Here is a 22051-nt window from a genome sequence, read left to right as displayed (position 1 = left end):
TTTTAATTCTGTCTTAATGTTCAGTGTCTAATAGGTGTCTCTTCTTTCTCCTGCAGGTCCATGTTAATCTGCTTCTTATGGAAGCGCGAATGCAGGCGGAACTGTTATATGCTCTGAGAGCGATCACCCGCTACATGACATGAAGTGCTTTTGGCGTTTTTATCGTTGTCTTTTGACTGTCTTTGTCGTTGCTCATAATGGGACACTTCAAGAAAAAGAAAAAAAAAGAATATAAAAGTGGGGGGAACGTGAAAAGCCCTGGGTTGTGACGGCGCTTGTTGGATGGATATTGAGAAGAGGATCAGAACAAATTTAAAGAAAAGAACTGAAGTCATCTCAGACTGGATACACAAACTCGTGTTGCCTGCAGTGCCAAAACTGACCAAGAGAGGGCCGCCTGGAGCAAACTCCGGCTCTGCTCGGGGTTTGTTCCAGGGAGACGTTTCAGTGATCCAGCATATCTCTTCTGTCTCCTGGTAGAGTGAAGACCCACAGAAAAGCCCAGAAAGCTGTGCAGCCAGAAACAGTCTGCACTTTGATTCTGTTGTCACTGTTATATTTGTTAGTTTCTTTAATATCTTTTTTCATTTTGTATTAAGGGAAGTTGTTGTCGATGTGGTTGCTTTTAGTGGTAACTGGAGATGGAAGCATTAATTTTGGGCGTTTTTTTTTCCTTTATTTTTTGTATACGTGTGCCTGAACTATCCAGCACAGAGTTCATACGTGCTGATGCTGCTGCTCCCATGTTGTATTCAGCGGGGTCATATTGATCCCCAAATCAACCAACCAACCAACCAACCCCATTTTGTCCCCTGAACCCCCATCCATTAGAAATCCACTGCATTACTCCCTCTACCCCACTCCCATATCTCAAATGTCAATGTAAGCTAATCTAAGGAGGTGTGTGGAAAAAAACTCAAAGAACACTGTCTGAGCCCTTTTTTTGAGTTTGACTGTAAAGAGTGTGTGTGTGTGTGTGTGTGTGTGTGTGTGTGTGTGTGTGTGTGTGTGTGTGTGTGTGTGTGTGTGTGTGTGTGTGTGTGTGTGTGTGTGTGTGTGTGTGTGTAATGATTGAGAAAAGATTGAGAAAAAAAAAAGTTTGTCTTTTAAATTTCATGTGTCAAAAAAAAGCGAGGCACTTTGAAGGAACGCCTTCTTGCTTCTGCTGTAGCTCTGTTATTGTGAGATGACTGTTTATCATTTGTTGTTGATGATGATGTTTTTTTTTTTTTTTTTTCTGGTAATGGGGATGTTAAAAAAAAAAAAGCTAATCAAAAAGAAAGTTAGAAACCAGGTTTCCGGGGGGATTTGCTTCCGGTTGCCCTGACCACACATTATCTGTCTTCCGCTTATCCCAGCTGCCTGGTCATCCTAACACTTTCAAAGCTTTGGATTGTGAATTTACCAGTAAATGAATACCTCTTATGTCTTTCTCTATAAAACTTATAAGAAATGCTCTTTGGTGAGCAGAGACTCTTACCGGGCGCCGTGTTCCCTTTGTTTTGGGACCCTGGGCCCACACAGGGCCGACTGCGGTCGATTACCTGTCGAACGCAAAATGTTGTAGCTGTGCTTATTTCCCTGCTGGGGAAGTCTAACCAGTGCGAAAGAAGCTTTTTTTTTTTACTTTGAACAGAGGTGTGAAGCCTCTGCTGTTTTGTTTTTTGTTTACTAAAACCAGTAAAGTACTGCATTCTTCTGAGGGTGGATTGAGAGTCAGACAGGTGAATGAGTGAAGAGGAGGAGGAGGAGGAGGGTGATGATAAAAGAATGGTACATTTGGAAGTGGTTTGAGAGGAAGTGGAGGTTTTTTTTTCTTTCAAACTTCTGACTGATGTCAGTGACTGACACTTTTTATATGAAAATATATTAAAAAGATGAAAAAAACAAACTGATATTGAATTGTTGTGTATCATTCGTAGTTTTCTCCTTAACAATTTGATTTCACTGCTTCATCGAGGAGATTATATTAGACGTGGAGAGGCCGACACAATTCAGGAATAAAAGACTCGCAGCACAATCAGCATTGGTTCACTTCCACCGTTTGAGTTTAGAAAGTGAAATAATGGTGAGATGACTCATGAGAAGAGGTGGGGAGTTGTTCCATCACCTTATGCTCCAACGTACACTCAGCTCTTTGATAATAAGGCTGACTACATCCACAACGATCTGAACTCAGCCTGTCATCAGTAAGGTCCCGGGACTCATCATGTATGACTCACTGAGAACCAGAGCCCTGCTCTGTGGAGCCGTCAAGGTCAAAGTTTCTCTTTGCTCCTGACCAATAATTTGAGATAAGGGGGAATCCCTTGTAGGAAACTTTACCTCTCTTTTCTATTTGCCTCGCTATCACCTCACTGGGAAAAACCTAAATTTCCCTGGTGAGGCTTGTTATCTGTCTGAAGTTCAGGGTGTTTCTTATCGAGGCCTGTGTGTTTTGTTCTCACTCACCAGAGAAACTTAGTGTTATCCTAAACTGCCTTCACTTTTTCGGTTCCTCCAGATGATAAATGAAAAAGGAAACCTTGGCATCAGCCAGCCGGCTGTCTTTCATATCAACGTGAGAAACTTAATGTGGAGAACAATGTTTGTTATTAGCTCTGGCTAAAGAATCATTTGGCGTTTTTTGAAACATCGGCTTGTCTTGTGGTTGTTTAAAGGTCTCTATAGTGTGAAAACTGGGGGAAATGACAATATGGGTCTTTACATTAAGTGCCATTTGTGATTTGTCTCAATGTAATAACCATGTGATTTTGAAATGCTGTACTTTAGGTGTACTTGGTGTATCTTGTAAGCACTGCCTGGCCCCATATCTGTGTAATAAAAAAGGCCATGAGAAGCAAACTCTGTTTTTCCACTTGTTTCTTTATTATGTACAAGTTTCAGTGTCACAAAATCCCTGCACAATGAAACATTTACTTAAGGTAAATTCCAAGTTAGTCATCTGTTTTTCAAGACTACATTATCATAAAAGAACCTTTACAACGCAGTCAGCTAACAAAACAGATAACGTCTGTTATATAAATGTGCAGCTTGTATAAAAGTACATCTGAAATTACCCAAGTCAAGGCTTCTGCTAGCTTTATGGGAATTAAAGTGCATACAAAGTTAAGCTGTTGTTATTCTTAAGACGCAGAGTGATTAAAAAGCTACGCAGAACATGTTTATAGAGACAAATAATTGAGAAACAAAGTATACTCACAAACTGTATCATTTATCAGATTTACCCTGCTTCTTTTATTTAGCATTATTTCATTCATCAGACATTTGTAATTGTTTTGAATATGACTTGCTGCTTATCTTTTGGCCTAAAAACGGTCTGCAAAAGGTTTCTAGTATCATGGAAAATCTCACCAATAAATAGCAAAGAGCAATAGTCAGTATGAACTGTGAGAAATTGCCATCATTTTTGCTAAATCATGACAAACGTGTCCTAGAAAGGGTAGCATTAAAGGATGCTGCAGTAGTGGCTTGAGACATTTAAAAGGTGTTTTGACTTTTTTTGCCTTCAAAACTACCGAGAAAATCCACTGTGACTGAAATGAATTCATGCTGACCTTACCTTATGCCCTCCATTAATAAAGAAAGCTTTCTCTACACCGACAGGGGATAATGTTAAATAGTGAAGTTAGTTTAGGTTTTTGTATATGAGAGTTAAAAACAATGCTAAGGCTTCAACATCATAAAACAACCACAACATTCATCAGGCTGTCCAATCCAGAGGCTGGAGAGACTTCAGCAGTTTTTGAGCTGCAGGTAAGAACTCTAACTCCCAGCATGCCCTATGGTAGTCCTTGATGTCTTCATTCTCTATCCACCTCAGAGCCTCCTCTTCATCTAAGGAATTGAGAAGATTGGACACAGGAGGAGGTTTCAGGTTTTTTGGATACTTTTAACTGACAGGTTTTATGAACATGGAGGTAGTTTGTTCTTGTTAATGGGGATATGCGTTCCCCTCCCTCCGCCCCAGAGGGCCACCAGTGTGAACAACAGCATGTTTTTGCCAGCTTGTCTCCCTCCCTTGTTATGTAAGGATTAGTAATAACACCAACCTAAGTATGTAGTGAGGATCTCCACCAGCGACTCTCTCTCCTGTGTGTCCAGCAACGTCTCTGAGCCGCCGCCGCTCATGTTCCACAACGCCTGACAAACCTGGCCCGCCAGCTGCCAATCACCTGCTCCGAAGTCTCTCAGACAATCCACAAGCCTGATCACACACAACCAACCAACCAACCAACCAACCAACCAACCACACACACACACACACACACACACACACACACACACACACACACACACACACACACACACACACCCGTGTGACTCTCGAGAGAGGGAAGGATTCACATGACCAGCAGGTTTGTGGGCATTAGCTCCATTTCATTGAACCAACATCTGAAGTGTGTGTGTGTGGGGAAGTGTATACTCAGATGTTCAAACAATGTTCACACAATAGCCTTTCATCCATGTGCTAAACATTTACACACCTAAATGGAAAATCTAAAATCTGTAATTATAACTTTATTTGTTGCTATACTCACGTATAACTTATGAAAACAAATAACATCCAGGTTGGGAGTTGATAATAAGCATCTTGTTCATGTCAGTGGAGTTGTTAAGCACATGTTTCTCATTATGAAGAACATATTTTCCCACCAAAAGAAAGTTTACTCTACGTTTCAAAGAGGATGCAACTTTGGCCAAAGACTCAAAAAGAATGAGCTCAGTTTTCTATTTAAGGGTACTTCAACATATTTTAGCCATGAAGGAGTTAGAAAATATAATAATTCCTCTGTCTTATCTGCCCACTGAATATGACGCTAAGGCCATTAGCAGGTTAGCATAAGGACGGGAAGCAGTTAGCCTGGCTCTGTTCACAAGTAACAAATAAACCCCTGGACTTCTGTTATTGTATAGATAAAACTAACAATATACAACATGTTAATCAGTGGATTTTGTTAGACTGTGTTTCCTTCGATGTTTTATAGTAAATTTCAAGTAATTACCATATTGTGATTTCAATATTATGTATTATGCAGGGTAGATCTGCTTTTACTATCTAGTCAAAAGCCCTGGGAATGTCTGTCGAATACAATATGTACTATGGGTCCTTTCTAAGTGCATAAGTCCTTACTTGGCATCAGCCCCCTCCACTGTGAGACTGAGCCTGTTGGGGGGGTCCAGCGTCAGGTTGGTGAGGACCCCGCAGGCTGCAAAACACATCTCAGTGCTTTTTGAGTCGAGCAGCGTCACTACAAACTGGTGCACTGAAGGAAGGAGGGAGAAGAGTGGAGAGAGATGATGATGTGAGGGAGCGGGCGAAGACAAAGCAGGTCAAAGATAAGAAGGCTGCTATCACCAGAGTCAGCGGGCGTGTTTACACTGACAGAAGCTGGCCTTGCAGATAAGTCCAGCCTAAACATGACACAACAGTATGCAGAGCTGCCTACTGTACTGAGCACTGAGTCGAGGTGCTCGGTGTTATGTAATGTTCTGTGCACGGATGATATGATTTCTGCATCCATAGGCCTCTTTTTCTCTGTATTACTAGGCTTTAAAGATGTCGGTTTATTCTCAAATGGCATATCTTTCCTGCAAGACTCAATGAAGTATGGCTTAAACAAAAAATAAAGAAGCAAAGTCTCACGTGGCAGTGTTTTGTGTGTGTCTGTTGGTGTTTGTTTCCATCATATACCTTTGTTTTGCATAATAAAGTCCCGTACATCCTTGGACTGTGACACATTTCCATACACACGAGTGGCCTCAAGCATGGCGTCCATACTTGAGCTGAGCACCAACTTCAGCATCACTGAGGGAGAGGGAGCAAAGTAAAAGTAGGGAGAGGGGAATTGAACAAAAAGCAGAGAGAATGGGGGGCGAAAAGTGTCAAATCAGCTAAAACTGAAGAAATATGAACTCTTAATGTTATTTGTTTCCGTTTCTACATTGGGATCCGTCAGTTTTTCAGTCTTACACTTTGCGATGGTGAGTTGACTGCGCCTGAGTGCAGAGCTTTCCTCCTGGTAGAAGGACAGGTTGTTGATGGTGGCGGCCACATTCACCATTAACTCTTCGCTTTCCAGCACAGTTTTCAACTCTGTGAAACAAACACACACACAAGAAATAAGAGAATAATCCCCACTAAAAGCAAGTTCAAAAAATATCATTTGTAATAGAGATGTTGAGGTTCCTTTAAATCCTCCTGTATAATTAGAACCAACAGAGGGAGCAGGCAACAGGGACAGGCTTTCATTCTGCTGATATATGACTCTATTTATACTATCCCATTATTTTAGTCACAACATAATGCGACACATTATCCTTACATAACTTCCCAGGTAGTTTCAATGACATATTCACTGAGAGCTAAAAGCAATACCTCCTCTTGAATGACTAACCAGGTGCATCCAATGAAAGCGTTGTTTCCTTTTATGTAGATGAAGAAGATAATGCAATGGTAGATTATTAATCCGTAAAACAACTGAAACATGGATTGGGAAAACTGGGTTGCTGTCAGAATAAATATGTTGTTTTTTTATATTTCTAGTCCAATGCAAATGCATAAAGACTGATTGACAGCTTAAATGATATAACGATCTAAATAACGACACAGAAATACCGGGGACCTTTTTGCATCTTACGGCTTGGACACACTGATGTGCCACCGTGACATTGCCATAAAAGAAGTTGTTATCTCCGGTTTGTTCTTGATATAGTCCAGTTGATCATGAGCTGGCACACAAAGGTCAGCTTGACCCAATCCACCCTGCCGTGACATCGTGAGTGGCTTGGAAACGAGGTGCTCCTGATTTAGCAGCAGATGTAGAGTGCTTCGTCATAAATCGCGGATATTGTGGTTGCTGTCAACCGGCGGGCGGCTGTGTGTCACACTGAATTTTGTTTTGGTTTCTGACTGGAAATACTGCTTTGTTCTGCCCTCCCCCCCCCTCAAAGCTCTGTAATCTAAAGCAGCACTGTCTGTCATTGAACTTGATCAAAACAGGACATGGATCAGCCAGTTTTGCTCTGATTCTGTTTCCATCTTTCAAAACAACTTTATATTCTTCCTCATTAAATGTCTCTTTCTTCACTTCCTTCACTTGCTCTCCATCTCAGACTCTGGCATCAATAACACACCCCCATATCTTTGGAGATTTGACTTTTTCTCACTAGTTTGACCTCTGTTTTGTTAATTTAATTTATGTCCCAACTGTCGCAGAGTGTGTAGGAGGCAGGCAGCAGCGAAATCAAGAGTTTCACACCCTCGCTGTGTTTCGGTTCAACCTGTCCTGAAACCATCTAACCACATAGGAAGATCTCACACACACACACAAACCAAGGGTGCTGTGCGATGTGACAGAACATCCTGCTTTTGCAGTGAAGCGCCTCGCTCTGCCAGACAAAACAACAGGTAAACCAAAAAGAGGATGTGCTGCGTATCGAGCAGAAAGCCCTGAAAGGAAAGCGAGCGAAGGAATGTACAGACAAAGGAGGGGTGTGTTTTTCAACCAAAGACACATCTCGTTCCCAGCACAAGGGAAGTGGTTTGGTGCTGAGCAGATACTGTACTTACAATGCACCAAAACAGCTATTTTTAAACTTATCGGAACTCCAGATTTTCACACACAGCTCTCTTTGTATCACAGAGGAATACAACTGGAGAAAAGGACCAATCTAAAAAATGTACAGCTGTAAATATGTGATTTTGTCAAACTTGTTTAGGATGCGAATATGAACTGCTACCATCTAATCGGAGATACAGGGTCCCGCGATTCAATAAAGTCAGACTGAAGCACTCCTTTGTGCATCAGTCAATCCTCACAGTAAATACAGAGCTAAATCCCTGATCAAATGCACGCTGAAGGGTCTTGCTCAAAGACCCTTTAGCGTACATTCAGGGATTTCCCTCTCAGTGATTGTGATGTTATGTTAAATGTTTGTTGTTTATTTTTCATGTATTGTGTCTTGATATTTATCTATGTCGATGTTACACATGGAGCTGCTGTGATGCAAGTCAAATGTCAGACCTGATCTGACCATTAAGGTATTATCGAATCGTATCATATGAGTCTACTGCTCACCAAGTGTCTCCACCAGCAGCTGAATGCAGGATGTGTTGGTAGCCAGAGCTGGACCTACAGCTGGGTGGATGCACATGTTGGCCAGCACCCTCACCAGCTTCACCAGCACGTCTTCCTCCTCCTGCACGCTCGCTGGGGCTGCCTGAGGCCTGCTGAGGGGAGGGGGGTCTGTCTGTGGGAGTGGAGGGCGGTTTCTGTGCTGGTACGTGACGTACAGCTGCAGGAGCGTGTCCATGCAGCCCTCGACCTGGAAGAGCTGCAGCCGAGCCTCATCGCTTTTGGCTGTGAGGTTCCCGAGGGTGAAGAGAAGTCGCACAACAAGGTCCTGTGGGAGAGCAGTGGAGAGCCATGCAGGGGTCATTCTACAGCTTTTTGTGTTTGTTTTTCCTTCTGAATTCAAACAACCCAACCACAAATGTGTTTAGATGTTTCTGTCTAATAAACTTGGCTACAAGGCCAGAGCATGTTGAGAAAAGTAACTTCAGAGCTTCAAACTAGGGCTACGGTATCAGATTTCAACTACATATTTTCATGGGAAAAATAAATCCTAATAAAACTAATATTGTGATAATATGATGATGGTTTTACTTAGTTTATTGTGCACGTTTGTGAAATGAATTACACTTATTTGTGTGTGGGTTATTGGTGGAGGGAGACATGGGGAGAACGGAAACAAAACTGAAATAATTCAGGAGAGGCAGGAGTATTTACACAGTATCATCATACATGTATTATCATTGCTATTCTTGTTTTGTCAGAACAGCAGTCCAAAACCCAAATATATTCAATTTACAATTATATAAAACAGAGAAAAGCTGGAACCAGTACATGTCTTGCATTTGTCTAGATGGTTATATCAAGAATATTGTATATTTATAGTATATTTGATTAATAAAAGATCTCCCCAAAGTGACAGTCAACAATATATTCGATGAGATTTCCGAAGCTCAACAGACACGTCACCTGCCCTGTCAAGTAGCACTATGCCGGTGTCACTCATTTCCCATGGGGAGCTAATAGCTCTGTACACATATTTTAAGTGTGATCCTGCTCATCTTTCTAATTAGTTATCGCACACTTTCCAAGAAACCCCACCCCTGTACCCGACTCTGCTTAAGACGAAGCAGGTGGGTTTGGATCATGGTTTGGATACACACTGTTTCCCATAAATGCGCAGTGACAGGACAGGACGAGTTGTCCCAGGACCAGGTGCTCATTACATGTATTACTATCCTGTGTGTGTGTGTGTGTGTGTGTGTGTGTGTGTGGCCTAGCATTACTATACTTGTGGGGACCTAAATCTGTTTACACAGTCACATGTGGGGACTCACCTCCCTTATGGGGACAAAATGGAGGTCCCCATGAGGGGAATCATTCATTTTAGGGTGAAGACTTGGTTAAGTTTAGGTTTAGGGTTAGGGTTAGGGTTAGGCATATGTTGGTTATGGTTAAGGTTAGGATAAGTCTCCATGAAATGCATGTAAGTCAATGTAATGTCNTCCTCGGTCGTCGTTCGGTCGTCGTACGTCCTAGTACGTAGTAAGTACGTAATAGTAGTAGTACCTTCCGTACGTAGTAATGTATACATGGTATGTGTGTGTGTGTGTGTGTGTGTGTGTGTGTGTGTGTGTGTGTGTGTGTGTGTGTGTGTGTGTGTGTGTGTGTGTGTGTGTGTGTGTTTGTGATTATTCCTGGTAAGATTAAGAACACATGTCAATCATTTCTGATTGCCAAAGTCCCACCCATTCTTTTTCCGCCTCCTCTTTGCCACCACTCCTCCCCATCCACCTCTGTATCACCTCTGCTGTAGTATCTACTCAAGCTTGCCTCATTAAATGTTTTTTCTCCTCCTCCATCCCTCCATCCCTTCGCCCCTTTCTTTGATTTACTCAGCCCTCCCTAGGATGATTAAATGTCAAAACAACCACGAGAAAGTGGGAAGAACGCAGGTGGACACAATGTCCCCGTAAATGTGCTTGGACTTGAGGTACATAAACAAACTGCTCTGAGGGTAAACATGCTAATGGAATTAAGTCATCAGCACTGGAAAAAAGTTTGTCTTCATCTCACTGTTACGCGCACACACACAAGAACACACACACACTCACACAAGAGGAAGCTCGTGGACTCACCTGTTTTTGGTGATGTTTGCTCAGCAGTTCTAATAATAGTTGGTAGCAGTCGGGGGTCTGGGCCAGAGCGAGACGGCACTCCGAGTAAGAGGAGAGTTTACTGAGGGAGAGAGGGGACAACAAACACACTGACTGTTCCACTCACTCGCAGACATTAAATCAACACTGCTAATGGATAAGCAGCTCTGGTCTGTGATCTACCGCTCATGCTTTCATTATCTTGGGCTGAAAAACACTTCCATTACAATCTAAAGTGCTAAATGTTTCACAAACTGATAAAAAAAACGTATGAGACCGACAGCGACAAACTGAAGATGGGGAATGTGGGGCCAAAAGCCCTCTGTCAGTGTCGGGTATGACCTGTAGGGGGTTAACGTTAGCAAACTCTTTAGATAGATCTTACTGCATTACAAAGTTAGTTTTGACAGCTTTACTTATAGAAGTAGTAACATTGTATAGCTAAAACTATGTGTATATATGTAATTTATTTCCAAATACATTCATATACAGTCTCATAAGCCTGAGTTTAAGCCTGTGTTGAATTAGTCTTCAGTGATGTTTTATGTGATAGATATTTATGGAGCTTGTGTGACTTTATTGTCCCCACTGCCATAAAGATCACCCTAATAGTGTTGTCTAACTCTGCAAGTTCCTGCAAGAAACCGTTTTACTTTATTTTGTGCAAGTTCATGCAAGAAACCGTTTTACTTTAGTTAGTTTAAATGTGTGAAAGTTCTAAGTTAAATTTTATTTGAAACTACACTCAGTGACCTTTTTTGCATGTAGGTCTTCACATTTAAGCTCATTTGTACATTCTGAAGTCTATACGGAAAAAGCTTTTTAAAAAGTTTTTTTTTAAATCACAAAAATACGTATAATGACATCTCCTCTGACATATTCTCTGTTTCTCTGGAGACTCTTGTTTTGTGCTACAAACAAAGACTCCAAGTTATAGGGGGGAAAAAAGAAAGTAGCGAATCTAGTAATACAGCGACTGCTGCAGAGAGAAGTGAAAACAGAGAACAGAGGGGGAGAGCTGAATGATGGCTTGTTTTGATTCAGCTCGTGACAGGTTACGATGTTTTTTACGATGTTTTTTTGTAAGTGAGCTGGGGAGAAATAAGGAGCAGATTATCCTTAGGGAAGTAAAAGTGCAATACCTGTATATCCTGGAGATGTTGGTGCAGATGTCTGGGTCTTTGTGGTGAAGACGCAGCACCACAAAGAGCTCTGACAGTATAGAGAAGGAGACAAAGAGTGGACGGGCATCAGGGTGATCTGCAAGGTTCCTCAAGGCTGCCGTCAGCTGCAGGGGTCAGAGGTCAGACAGAGGGAAATATAAGTGAGAGTGTTGGAAAGCAAGAAAAAATGTACCTGTTAAAGCTAAGGATTTATATTCAAGCCAGTATTGTGTGTCAGTGTTGTGCTGCACTGAATGTCAGTCATGTGCTTAATAAGGCTGGCATCTGGCCTGTACAGGACGCCATACAGCAGAGTGATCGGAAACTATTCAGTATGGCCAAGGATAATTATATCATAAGAGGGAAATAGCAATTTCCAACTCACGGCAGCACTGAAAGTTTATTTCCCTCCACTAACAGCCTAATGAGTTGTGTTGGATATCAAATGAAGTTCTGGCTCAAGATGTTAGCTTGGGCCACATTATGCAATTAGCAGCAACCATTTTAGAAAGAGGGAAACAGGGTGTTTTGTGTTGCCAGTAGGGAACGGTATGCTCTTGTGTATTGTGGGAAAATCTACAGCCAACATACACATGATGAAGAATATTTAACATTGTGTTCCTTTGTATTGACTTCACTTTTACTCGCATAGTAAAACTGTTTGCAATAGCATCTGTGTTTTTGTGAGCAGGAGTACATGCTTCAAGTTTCCACCAGCTGTGGGACGCAAGCTGTTGGTTTATAAAGAATAATGTACATTACATATCTAAAGATTTATTCCAAATACCCATTCAACTTTCTCAACTGGGTTCATTCTGACCCACCTGTACGAGGATGTGCCCTGATGTGGTGAAGTTTGTTTCTCGTGCCGTGCAGAGCCTCTGGATGAGTTTCTGAGCCACACCAACACAGTTCTTGTCCAGTAGGAGTCTGAGGATCTCACTGTTTCCTGAGAGAAATTTCAGAGTCCCAACACAGTACAGCAGAGCTTCTCCAGATGATGACACATCCTCTTTGCTCAAAACGCCCAGAAACGAGTCTGAACACATGAAAAATCAAACGTTAGTATCCATCATTTGTTCACTCAATGGGACATTGGCAATCTGTAATGCCCTGGTAAACAGGTTCCATAAAAACTGCACCAAATAGTACCAGACAGATACAAAATGATGCATGCTGTTGAAGCAGCTTAACATTGTGTTCCCTCATATTCATAAAAATAACATTGTGGCCTTAACTTATATATTTCAGAATATAGGAAAGAATAGGAATAACACTGTAAGCTACATCATGTGACCTGGAACAGTGTTCACCTATGATGGAGTTGTTCTGAAAGAGGATGTCGTTGCTTTCACTGCGGCTGATCTGGAAGATGAGCTTACAGATGTTGAGCAGATTGTTTCCACTGACACACAGCTGCAGAGAAAGATGCAAAAAGAAAGGTGTATTAAGCGCCAGAGTGCCCTGGATGCCCTTGTGGTAGTGACTGAGCGGCAGACATGCTGACACCCCCGCAGACGACTCACAGCGAGGCAGAGCGTGGAGATGTGCAGGTTGAGCCGGGCAGAGTGGAGGTCGATGAGGCGAAACAGCGTTCGAAGTATCCCTGACCTCCTCTTACAGCGCCGGCCGAGCATGTCCGCTTCTGCCAAGGTGCCATGGAGACGGTCACACACATCACACAGAGGGTCCACCGAGCCCTCGGAGCTGCCTGGCATCGCAGGAAAAACAGACATTGGCAAAATTACAGGTTCCCTATTATACTGTTTTTCATCAATATATTATAGTTCTCAGTTATATACAAAATATGTCTCTGAAGTGTTTGGCTCGAAACACCAAACAGATCATGCATTGTAGCATCCCATAATCCCCTCTGTTTCAGCCCTGTTTCAAAAGTGCTGATTCTCTGTCTTTTACTTTAGATGAAAATAAGGTGCCACTCCCTACACCCCTCTGAGAGATATTTGGTTAAAAATAACACAATGGTGCTCTAGGAGGAGATTCAGGTGATCAGGTGGGCGGGTGTTACCTTGGTTGGTTATTGGCTAATGGTTACACAAGCCAAAAAAACGTTATGACATCATAGAATGGCCAAAATCTGATCAGCTCATTTTCAGACAGGTTTTTATATAAATGGATCAGGACAAAAAGAGAGGGAATCTTTTTTCCTGAAACTTTCAGAATCTCTTTACACAGAGGGGACACATGTTTATGTGTAAAAGAAATGAAAAAGTGAATTTTGCATAATAGGGGACCTTTAAGGAAAGTCAAATGCAGGGCAACATGTTAGACATTCAAATGGAAAGCAAACATCCCAAAAACCGAAACACCCAGTTGAGTGTGTTGGAAAGTGTGTATCAATATAAATACAGATGAGTGATGTTTTGTATATGTTGTGGTGTGTTTGTTAAATTTGCTTTGGCTTTGACATGGTGTACTTTTGTCATGAGGTTAACCCTTCAACATCAATAATGCATTGGTCAGCAGTAAAATAACATTCCCCTCCCTTTTTCTAAGAAGCAGCTCTGAGTTTTGACGGTCATGTGCAGGGGAACAACTCGGCTACAGGCAGCTGGGATCTTGACGCAGAGGAAGAGAAAAGGGTGGAGTCTTTTCCTTGTTTTTGAGGTAAAATAAATGTTTACCCTGCATAAAGAACAGGGTTTGGCCATTTCTAAGAAAGGTTGGCTGTAGTCTTACACTCAACACTTCAATGCTATTTCCACTGACTCTGAAGGGTGTTTTATGCATGAACCAGAAGGCACTTGGTACAATAAATATTTAATATTTATCTTTCAAATGAATTTTCCATTAAATTTGTAGAGTGTTAAAATATTTACAGCTGCAGATTTCATTTCATGGCTGTCAGACTGCCGTTTCATGCTAAGACAATTCTGCATGGATGCCAAACATAACAATATTTGGTTTCCTATTTCTTCAGTGGTTGAAATTAAAGTGCTTTTTCATTCTGTGAGACTTAAAGGTAGGTAAGAATGGAGAAACCAGCTCGAGTGCGCTAGAATTTGAAAGTATGCAGCCGAAAGAAAATCTGCCCCTTCTCTCAGACTTCCTTACAGAGCCCCTACTCCAACACACACGAACGCGCACATGACCAATGAGGGCACGAGATAAGTTTGTGCACAGATGGAAGGCTGACAGGCAGGTAGGCCATCCAGTTATTTTAGCCGGGCCGGCTAAAATGATTGGTCGTGCTTTTTACAGTACTACGGCTTCCACAGATGAAATATTTTTATGTATTTATTGTCAAAGCATTTAATATATTCATTGCTATCGGGATGTTAAGAGCATTCCATGGAATAACAAAAAGTGTTTCTGAAGTGAATTACCTACCCTACCTTTAATGACTATCTGCTTTTGCTAAAATCCTGCTGGTTGAAAATGAAATAGTAACAGGGGAAATTAGGAAGAGAAGAAGCTGAAAGAAGCTTACCTTTAATTAAAAAAGAGACGAGGTACAATGCACCCAAAAGGCAAAATGTAACATTGAGAGGTGATACTGTGAGTATATTTGGTGACAGAAACTGTATGTTTTTTTGGATCAGATGAATGGATGTGTTCAACACTGATGCACGTCACATCTTTGCACTTTTTGTGTGGGTTTCCTTATTGCATTGCTCACACTACCTGCAGCCATACTCTCTAGTTGTTGGAGAAGAGGAGCAATCCTATTATTCCACACCAATGACTCTGCATCGTCCTTCTTCCTCTTGGTTTCGTCTCCATTCCCCAGCTCTGAAATGCATGGAGAGAATTGCAGTTAGCCAACTATCACATCCAAACACAGACAGTGAACGCGGGCGACAAGCATGGTTCACAAGTTCACCGTCTCAAAATAAAACAGCAGGAAGTTTGATGCCACAATGAAAGGTCACCATCCGCAGCCTCACTTCCCGTAATGTCTGTTTCTGTGCTGAAATAGTCTGTGCGTGGGTATTTTAACGAGTGCATGTGTGATGAAAATGCATGTTTGTGCATGCAAATGTATGCAATCTCTCACACTGCGTGAAGCTCTTTTTTTTGCTGAGTATTTGCATAAACCCTTGCTTGGTGAGATGCAGGAAACGGTGGTTGCTCAAACCAACAGCTCTCTCAGCTATTGGCTGGCTTCCTCCCAAGGTGGAAATGTGGCCCTTAGCAACAAAACCTCAATTTAAAGTGTAGGGTGTTCAGTACAGTGAACAGAGGTTTGACTAAGTTGCTGGAAAAAACAACATTTCTGGGATCAAGTCTCATTGTTTTAAGGCATGCTTGGGTTGGTATCAGTTTGGCTTTAGACATCTAAGATCACTTCGTTGACTCAAAAGTTAGTTAGTTTGAGGTGCTGTTGTCTAAGTGTACACGTAGATGCAAAAAAAAACAATGCACTCTCTTATTAAACCACTTAAATGCCTTTATTTATAAAGCCAAGTCAGGGAGTCAGAGCAGATGAAGGTTTAATGCTGAAATAGGTCGGAATTACTTTTTAAGTCATGATTGTGTTTGAATAGTTCAAAAAGAGAGTTGATTTTTGCATCACAGACCAATTAATCAAGTGTTGCATTTTCGAAAAAGTTGCACCTGTATTGTTTTTGAATATGTCAATGGTTTAAGAGAGGTATATTGAGTATATCTGGACAAACCTGTTGTCTGTCCTGCTCTGCACTCTGTAGGTCTAACGCTGGAGCTGACACCAGGCTGCTTTATTCTGCTGTTGTCACAAAAAAAACACAACAATTATAGGTACATAGATATAGATTTTTAAGACAAGACACATGCAACTACTGATTAGTGTAGTTTAATTTAATTTAGGAGATTTGGCTAATGTGGGTATCAACATAACAAATAACATAATAAAATGTTCAAGGAAGACAGATCATGTCAAAGAAAACATCTCCATTAAACATTGCTGACTATATTCTGTCAACCAGGCTGCAGGTGTATTTCCATCACGTGCCACTAGGTGTCCCTGTTGTAGCAGGGGTTGGGACGTGTGTGCAGGTGCTGCTATGTGAAATATCTTTGTGTACATTTGTGCTGCTTGTGCGTGACAGCTTGGAAGTTTTTGTGTGCGTGCGAACTTTTGTATGTGTGCAGGCATGCAAGCCGTTGTGCAGCGCATATCCCCAACAGACAGGAACTCAGATCTTAGCTTTGTGGGCAGCCTGTTCGTGCTGTGTCACTGTGACCTGTCTCTGCAAAGCCCTATCACCTCTGTGCAGAAACCTCCCCCGTGTCATGCTATGCTATGTGTTGTGGCTTCCCTCTGTATGTCACTGTTGCATCTTACTCTTGCTGCCACTGTCAACTTAAGTCTGTCACAATTCTGCTCACACACAGAGAAGACAATAAATACTGTGACTCACGACTGGAAGAGTGTCTTATGCCTAATTACTACATTAAAACATAGCTATTAATACATACAAATAAGTACAAGCAGCATGGTGAGTCATTCTGATAACTTTAGAAAAACATGGAAATCACTACAGTCAAAGACAGATATAATTATGACTCTCTGCTGATTTGACATTAGTACAAAAGGTTAGCTCTCAGCGTATTGAAGTTTTTAATTCAAGTGTGTCTTATTTTAATGATCTTGCTGACAGGTATGAGACAGAAAATGGACCTTTAATAGTACCAGTAGGCGTTGCTTGATACCGTTAGCATTAATATACAGCGTGTGCGTGTGACTATAGAGTGCACAGTCACTTTGAAGGAGATTGTAGTGATTGGTGTAAGCTGGCACACAGGGCAGATGCAGCAGGGAGTGCTGGCCGAGGCCTGTTGCAGTGTGTGTCAGAGAGGGGGCTTTGGCTCTGTATGATAGGATTAAGAGGCTGATAATAAGGCCTCTTTGTGTGATACTGCATTCTCGGAGACATGACCTCATCGCTGTCTTAGGCCTGGCCAGTGCACTGCAGTCACAACACACGTGGCTGCCAGCCTTACCCAGATGGGCACCCAAATCTAATAGAGAGCCATTTGGAGCTATAAAGCTCTGGCTTATTGGAGAAAAAGAACCTAGTGGATGTCTAATCTCCCCTATCTTTATATCTTATCCAATTCATCATATTAATCTGTCATGCTAAGTCTATTTCCACTTCCCACTTACAGTCACTGTACTTTTGGCTTTGCTACAGTATCTCTGTGATTTTCACTTTCTTAGTCTCCATCCAACGCACCTTTAATGCAACACTTAGGAAAAAGCACTTAAAAACTCTGACCTAGCAACAATCAAAAAGTCTTTACTCTTGTCCTCTTGAAACACACATTGAACGAAGTCTCAGTTCTCTTTTTTTCAGCCACATATTACACTAACATTGCGTGTTAACTTGTGAGGGAGGAGGTGCAGAGCACGTGCTGCAGGCGATAACCCAGATTTCCTGTAAAAGTGTTTTATGGTCTGTCCCCCCTCTACAGCCTCAGCTGCCCCACCCAATCGATAGGCGGATGGATTGTAACGATGGCCCCCGACCTCACGCACAGAATTATGCCCCTCGTGCTGACACAAAGCTGATGAGGTCGGCAGAAAAAAAGCAGCTTTTTAGCCTTTCTGTGACGTGAAGGTGTAAAAGCTGACACGAGTTAGTAATGACAGATAGAGGCAGTTTCAGTTGGAATGAAGCTGGATTTCACCAAGATATAGTGTACAGTAAACTTTTATGATGGTTTTAAATGGGGCTGAGTGTGTTAAGTTGAAGAATTTGTTCTAGTTAGTGACAGCATTGCTGGTCTTTCCAACGTCATATATAGCTGTCAGTGATGGTAGCTGAACATATCTGAAAATAAATCACAGTAACTAACACTGGATTTGAGTTTGTCTATGTTAGCCCCTGTACTATATAACACTAAGAGCTATAGCAGTTTCCAGGGCTGTGTTTTAGGTTTTTTGTTAATATGTGGGAAATAACTCAGGCATAGTGCAAAATAACGCAAACACTAATAATGATTTCAGCCTCACTAAGGTCTTTCTTGTTATAACACCTCTTCCTAGCAGTCTAGATTATTTATGGACTAAAACAGGAACACAAAAAGACATGAGAAACTCAGAATTGGACAAACCGGGGCAAGGCAAGTAGGAGAAGAAGGAGGGGGAGGAGGATTTAGTGAAAGGCAAAAATGGGAGGCACAATCGACTCCATCGTGTAATGGCTACCACTGCAACCTTTGTGCGCCAATAAATCTTCGGGTCATTGTCACACTGTCATTCTGGGAAGAAAAGGGGGAGCAGGAGATGGTGTGGGGGGGGGGTGAGGCAAGAGACAAGGATAGATGTTGCAAGTCGAACAGAGGGGTAGAAAGCGTACCTTTCACTTGCTGCTCTGCGTGGGCCAGGTTTGTGAGGACCACCGCGGGCCTCGGTGTGGTCAGAACTGGGGAGTCGTTTAAGTGACGCTTGCTTTTGTCCCGGGCCTGGGTTTACTCGCTCTTTCACTGAACACAGAAATTATGTGGCAAGATGTTATTTACAGGTTGTTGCAATATGTAGCAGTAACATTTGTACTTATATGACTCAGTTACTATGAATAAGATACCATATACGCACATGTGCACAGGATAAATTCAGTCAGTCCTCATCATCTATTTAGTTGCTTTGGACAGCAGAGCAGATTTGCGAGACAAGTTTTTAGAGAAAGAGAGAAGCCTATCCCACTCAAAACAGCGGCCGTAAATCACGATTTTCACCCGGCCGACCACAAAGCATGTAAATCAGGTAAAATGTCAGCATGTGAATGGTTCCATTCATTTCCCCTTTGAGAAAACCGCTCTTGCACTAGTGCCTGCAGAGAAGATTTACAGGGATGCGACGGGTGAAATAAATGTAGTGTAGTTTTCTCTTCTACCTGTGTAATAAAATTAACCATCTTCTCTTTATATAATTTCCTTGGATTGCATGGATGCCTCCCTTAAAATAATGACTTAACTTTAAAATGATTTGACAGGGGCCACAGGGGTTGCATTAAATGAAGTGTATCCCATGCATTCTAGGTCTTGTAGCATGCGGTTAGTTTGCAGCCCTTGTCCCTGGGTAGGCTTTTAAGAAATAAAAACACATAATACAAACATAAAAAAAAAAAATAGCCAAAGAGATTCTGCGGGCCTTTAATTGTAAATGTGGACTGATTGAAGGTTGTCCTTCAGTCTCTAGTAACTGCTCCCCTTATGGATCCTTTACTGTTGTATTTTACAAGGATTTCTCTGACTAGTTCTGGGACAAGGCCATTCGCCCACTTGAAAATCAATTTTACAAGTAATACATTTCTACAATTCTCAAAGCTTAACAAATGTACTTTCTTTGAATTCTACAATGGTGCTTCTAAACCCCATGTTTCAAATATTTTCTCTCACTAAAACAAATTCCCCATATATTTCTCCTTCCTTACCATCTTTGTGTCCCTCTACAGGGGACAGTGTGGTGAGAGATCCAGCTCTGAGGAGGCGGGCCCTCGTCCGTGGCTGCCGCTTCTTCGCTTCCAGAGGGTCAGCGGGGGGTTTTGGAAACGCCTTGAATGGATCCTCATCATCGCAGGGAACTGGCAAATGTGGCTTCTAGTACCACAAAAACCAATAAATGGAATAAGACGGTTTGACCAATGAGACAGAAACTGAATCTCCATATTAAACAACTTTTTTTTACCAAAAAGAGAATGAAGTATTTTGGTATTTCTATTCATACTTTTTGAATTTTGTACTGCATACAGTACATAACAGTGATACCTTTTTTTTTTTTAATGTTTTTTCAGTTTTCAATAGTATTATTAATACTATTAAAAGATGCAATCATTTCCCTGAGCTGACATTAAACATCATCTTAATTAGACTCCAAAATACAATTTGAACTACCATTTAAAGATGTGTGTTTGTTACTTACATGGTCCAGAGGAGAGAGGCGAGTCCCTGAGCCTGGCCTCGAGTCGGGAAATTCAAAGTTTTGTGCATGAAGGCTGAAAATAAAAAAATAAAAAGCATTATTTCTGCTACATGGTAGGTGCAAAACACAAATTGTCTCAGAACCTCAAATCATGAAGGATGTTGAAGTTTGTGACTGACCTGAAGGTAGATGGAGGTCGGTTGTCACGGTCTACACCAGCAGAGCTCTTTCCAAAAAGTTGCCTGTGTCCATCTCTGGGAGTGAACGGTCGCTGGGTGGACTGGACTCGCAGGGACTGTCTGGCTTCACTGACTATTTCTGCACTTGTTTTCCTCACAGCGTTGCGCCGTGGAACGAATGGAGTGAGAATCGGCTGTTTTCTCTCCATTGAGGCCATTTGGGCCAATGTGACATCTGCCAAGACAGTCTGCCAAGTATTGTCTTCAGTGGTTTGACTTCATTATGCAATGGTTACAGGGTGTCTCACTGATGGGACACAGTCTGAGGTATAACAAAAAAAACAAGGATAAGGCCAGAAGAGAAAAATAACACCAGGTGTAAAATGCATCCAAGTTGCAATGAATAACAGTTGCAAAACTACAAAATAAAGTGAATCTATGTTTACAAATGTCCTGCATACTCAAAGTATAGTGGATCCGTAACAAAGTTAAAACACTGGGTAAATGCATTGAACAAATCAATGACTGGATGTCTCAGAACTTTCTCCAATTAAACAAAGATAAAACTGAGGTAATGGTTTTCGGAGCCAAGGCAGAACGTATAAAAGTTAGCGCTGAGCCTCAGTCTGCAATGTTCAAAACAACAGATAAAGCCAGAAACCTAGGTGTAGTCATGGACTCTGACCTGAGTTTCAACAGTCCTATTAAAACAGTTACTAAATCAGCTTACTATCACCTAAAGAATATATCTACTGTAGGATTAAAAGACTGATGTCACAGCAGGATTTGGAAAAACTTGTCCATGCTTTTATCTTCAGTAGACTGGACTACTGTAATGGTGTCTTTACAGCTCTCACTAAAAAATCTATTAGAAAGCTGCAGCTGATTCAGAACGCTGCTGCTCGAGTCCTCACTAACACTAAGAGAGTGGATCAGTCCAGTTCTGGGGTCTTTTCACTGGTTCCTCACTAACACTAAGAAAGTGGATCAGTCCAGTTCTGGGGTCTTTACACTGGTTCCTCACTGACACTAAGAAAGTGGATCAGTCCAGTTCTGAGGTCTTTACACTGGTTCCTCACTGACACTAAGAAAGTGGATACGTCCAGTTCTGAGGTATTTACACTGGTTCCTCACCAACTCTAAGAAAGTGGATCAGTCCAGTTTTGAAGTCTTTACACTGGTTCCTCACTGACACTAAGAAAGTGGATCAGTCCAGTTCTGAAGTCTTTACACTGGTTCCTCACTAACACTAAGAAAGTGGATCAGTCCAGTTCTGAAGTCTTTACAATGGTTCCTCACTAACACTAAGAAAGTGGATCAGTCCAGTTCTGAGGTCTTTACACTGGTTCCTCACCAACACTAAGAAAGTGGATCAGTCCAGTTCTGAAGTCTTTACACTGGTTCCTCACTGACACTAAGAAAGTGGATCAGTCCAGTTGTGAAGTCTTTACACTGGTTCCTCACTGACACTAAGAAAGTGGATCAGTCCAGTTCTGAAGTCTTTACACTGGTTCCTCACTAACACTAAGAAAGTAGGATCAGTCCAAGTTCTGAAGTCTTTACACTGGTTCCTCTCTAACACTAAGAAAGTGGATCAGTCCAGTTCTGA

General features: G+C 41.7%; 2 protein-coding genes across 6 annotated transcripts in view; one reads left to right on the top strand and one right to left on the bottom strand.

The window, feature by feature from the left end:
• Positions 1-1593, top strand: part of sesn1 (sestrin 1) — a 49995-nt gene extending 48402 nt beyond the window's left edge. For both annotated transcript variants that reach the window (XM_010792504.1, XM_010792505.1), the window contains one exon: positions 57-1593. In XM_010792504.1, the coding sequence (XP_010790806.1) occupies positions 57-143 (87 nt within the window). In that variant the 3' untranslated portion in view covers positions 144-1593. The remainder of the gene's footprint in view (positions 1-56) is intronic.
• armc2 (armadillo repeat containing 2) overlaps positions 1218-22051 on the bottom strand; it is a 22663-nt gene continuing 1829 nt past the window's right edge. For 2 of the 4 annotated variants that reach the window (XM_010792506.1, XM_010792507.1), the window contains exons 2-18: positions 20443-20764; positions 20264-20336; positions 19776-19941; positions 18699-18825; positions 16035-16102; positions 15040-15147; positions 12921-13105; positions 12708-12810; positions 12219-12433; positions 11374-11519; positions 10214-10313; positions 8082-8406; positions 5975-6097; positions 5696-5809; positions 5135-5267; positions 4053-4207; positions 1218-3837 (exon numbers count right to left, since the gene is read on the bottom strand). In XM_010792506.1, coding sequence (XP_010790808.1) covers positions 3704-3837; positions 4053-4207; positions 5135-5267; positions 5696-5809; positions 5975-6097; positions 8082-8406; positions 10214-10313; positions 11374-11519; positions 12219-12433; positions 12708-12810; positions 12921-13105; positions 15040-15147; positions 16035-16102; positions 18699-18825; positions 19776-19941; positions 20264-20336; positions 20443-20660 — 2493 coding nt within the window. In that variant the 5' untranslated portion in view covers positions 20661-20764 and the 3' untranslated portion in view covers positions 1218-3703. The remainder of the gene's footprint in view (positions 3838-4052; positions 4208-5134; positions 5268-5695; positions 5810-5974; positions 6098-8081; positions 8407-10213; positions 10314-11373; positions 11520-12218; positions 12434-12707; positions 12811-12920; positions 13106-15039; positions 15148-16034; positions 16103-18698; positions 18826-19775; positions 19942-20263; positions 20337-20442; positions 20765-22051) is intronic. The other 2 variants (XM_010792509.1, XM_010792508.1) reach the window with 2 other exon arrangements.

This window comes from Notothenia coriiceps, unplaced genomic scaffold (assembly GCF_000735185.1).
Source record: "Notothenia coriiceps isolate Sejong01 unplaced genomic scaffold, NC01 NC01_scaffold00036509, whole genome shotgun sequence".
In the NCBI taxonomy this organism is placed as follows: Eukaryota; Metazoa; Chordata; class Actinopteri; order Perciformes; family Nototheniidae; genus Notothenia; species Notothenia coriiceps.
The sequence above is the reverse complement of the archived record's forward strand: the minus strand, read 5'-3'. Positions and strand labels throughout refer to the sequence as shown.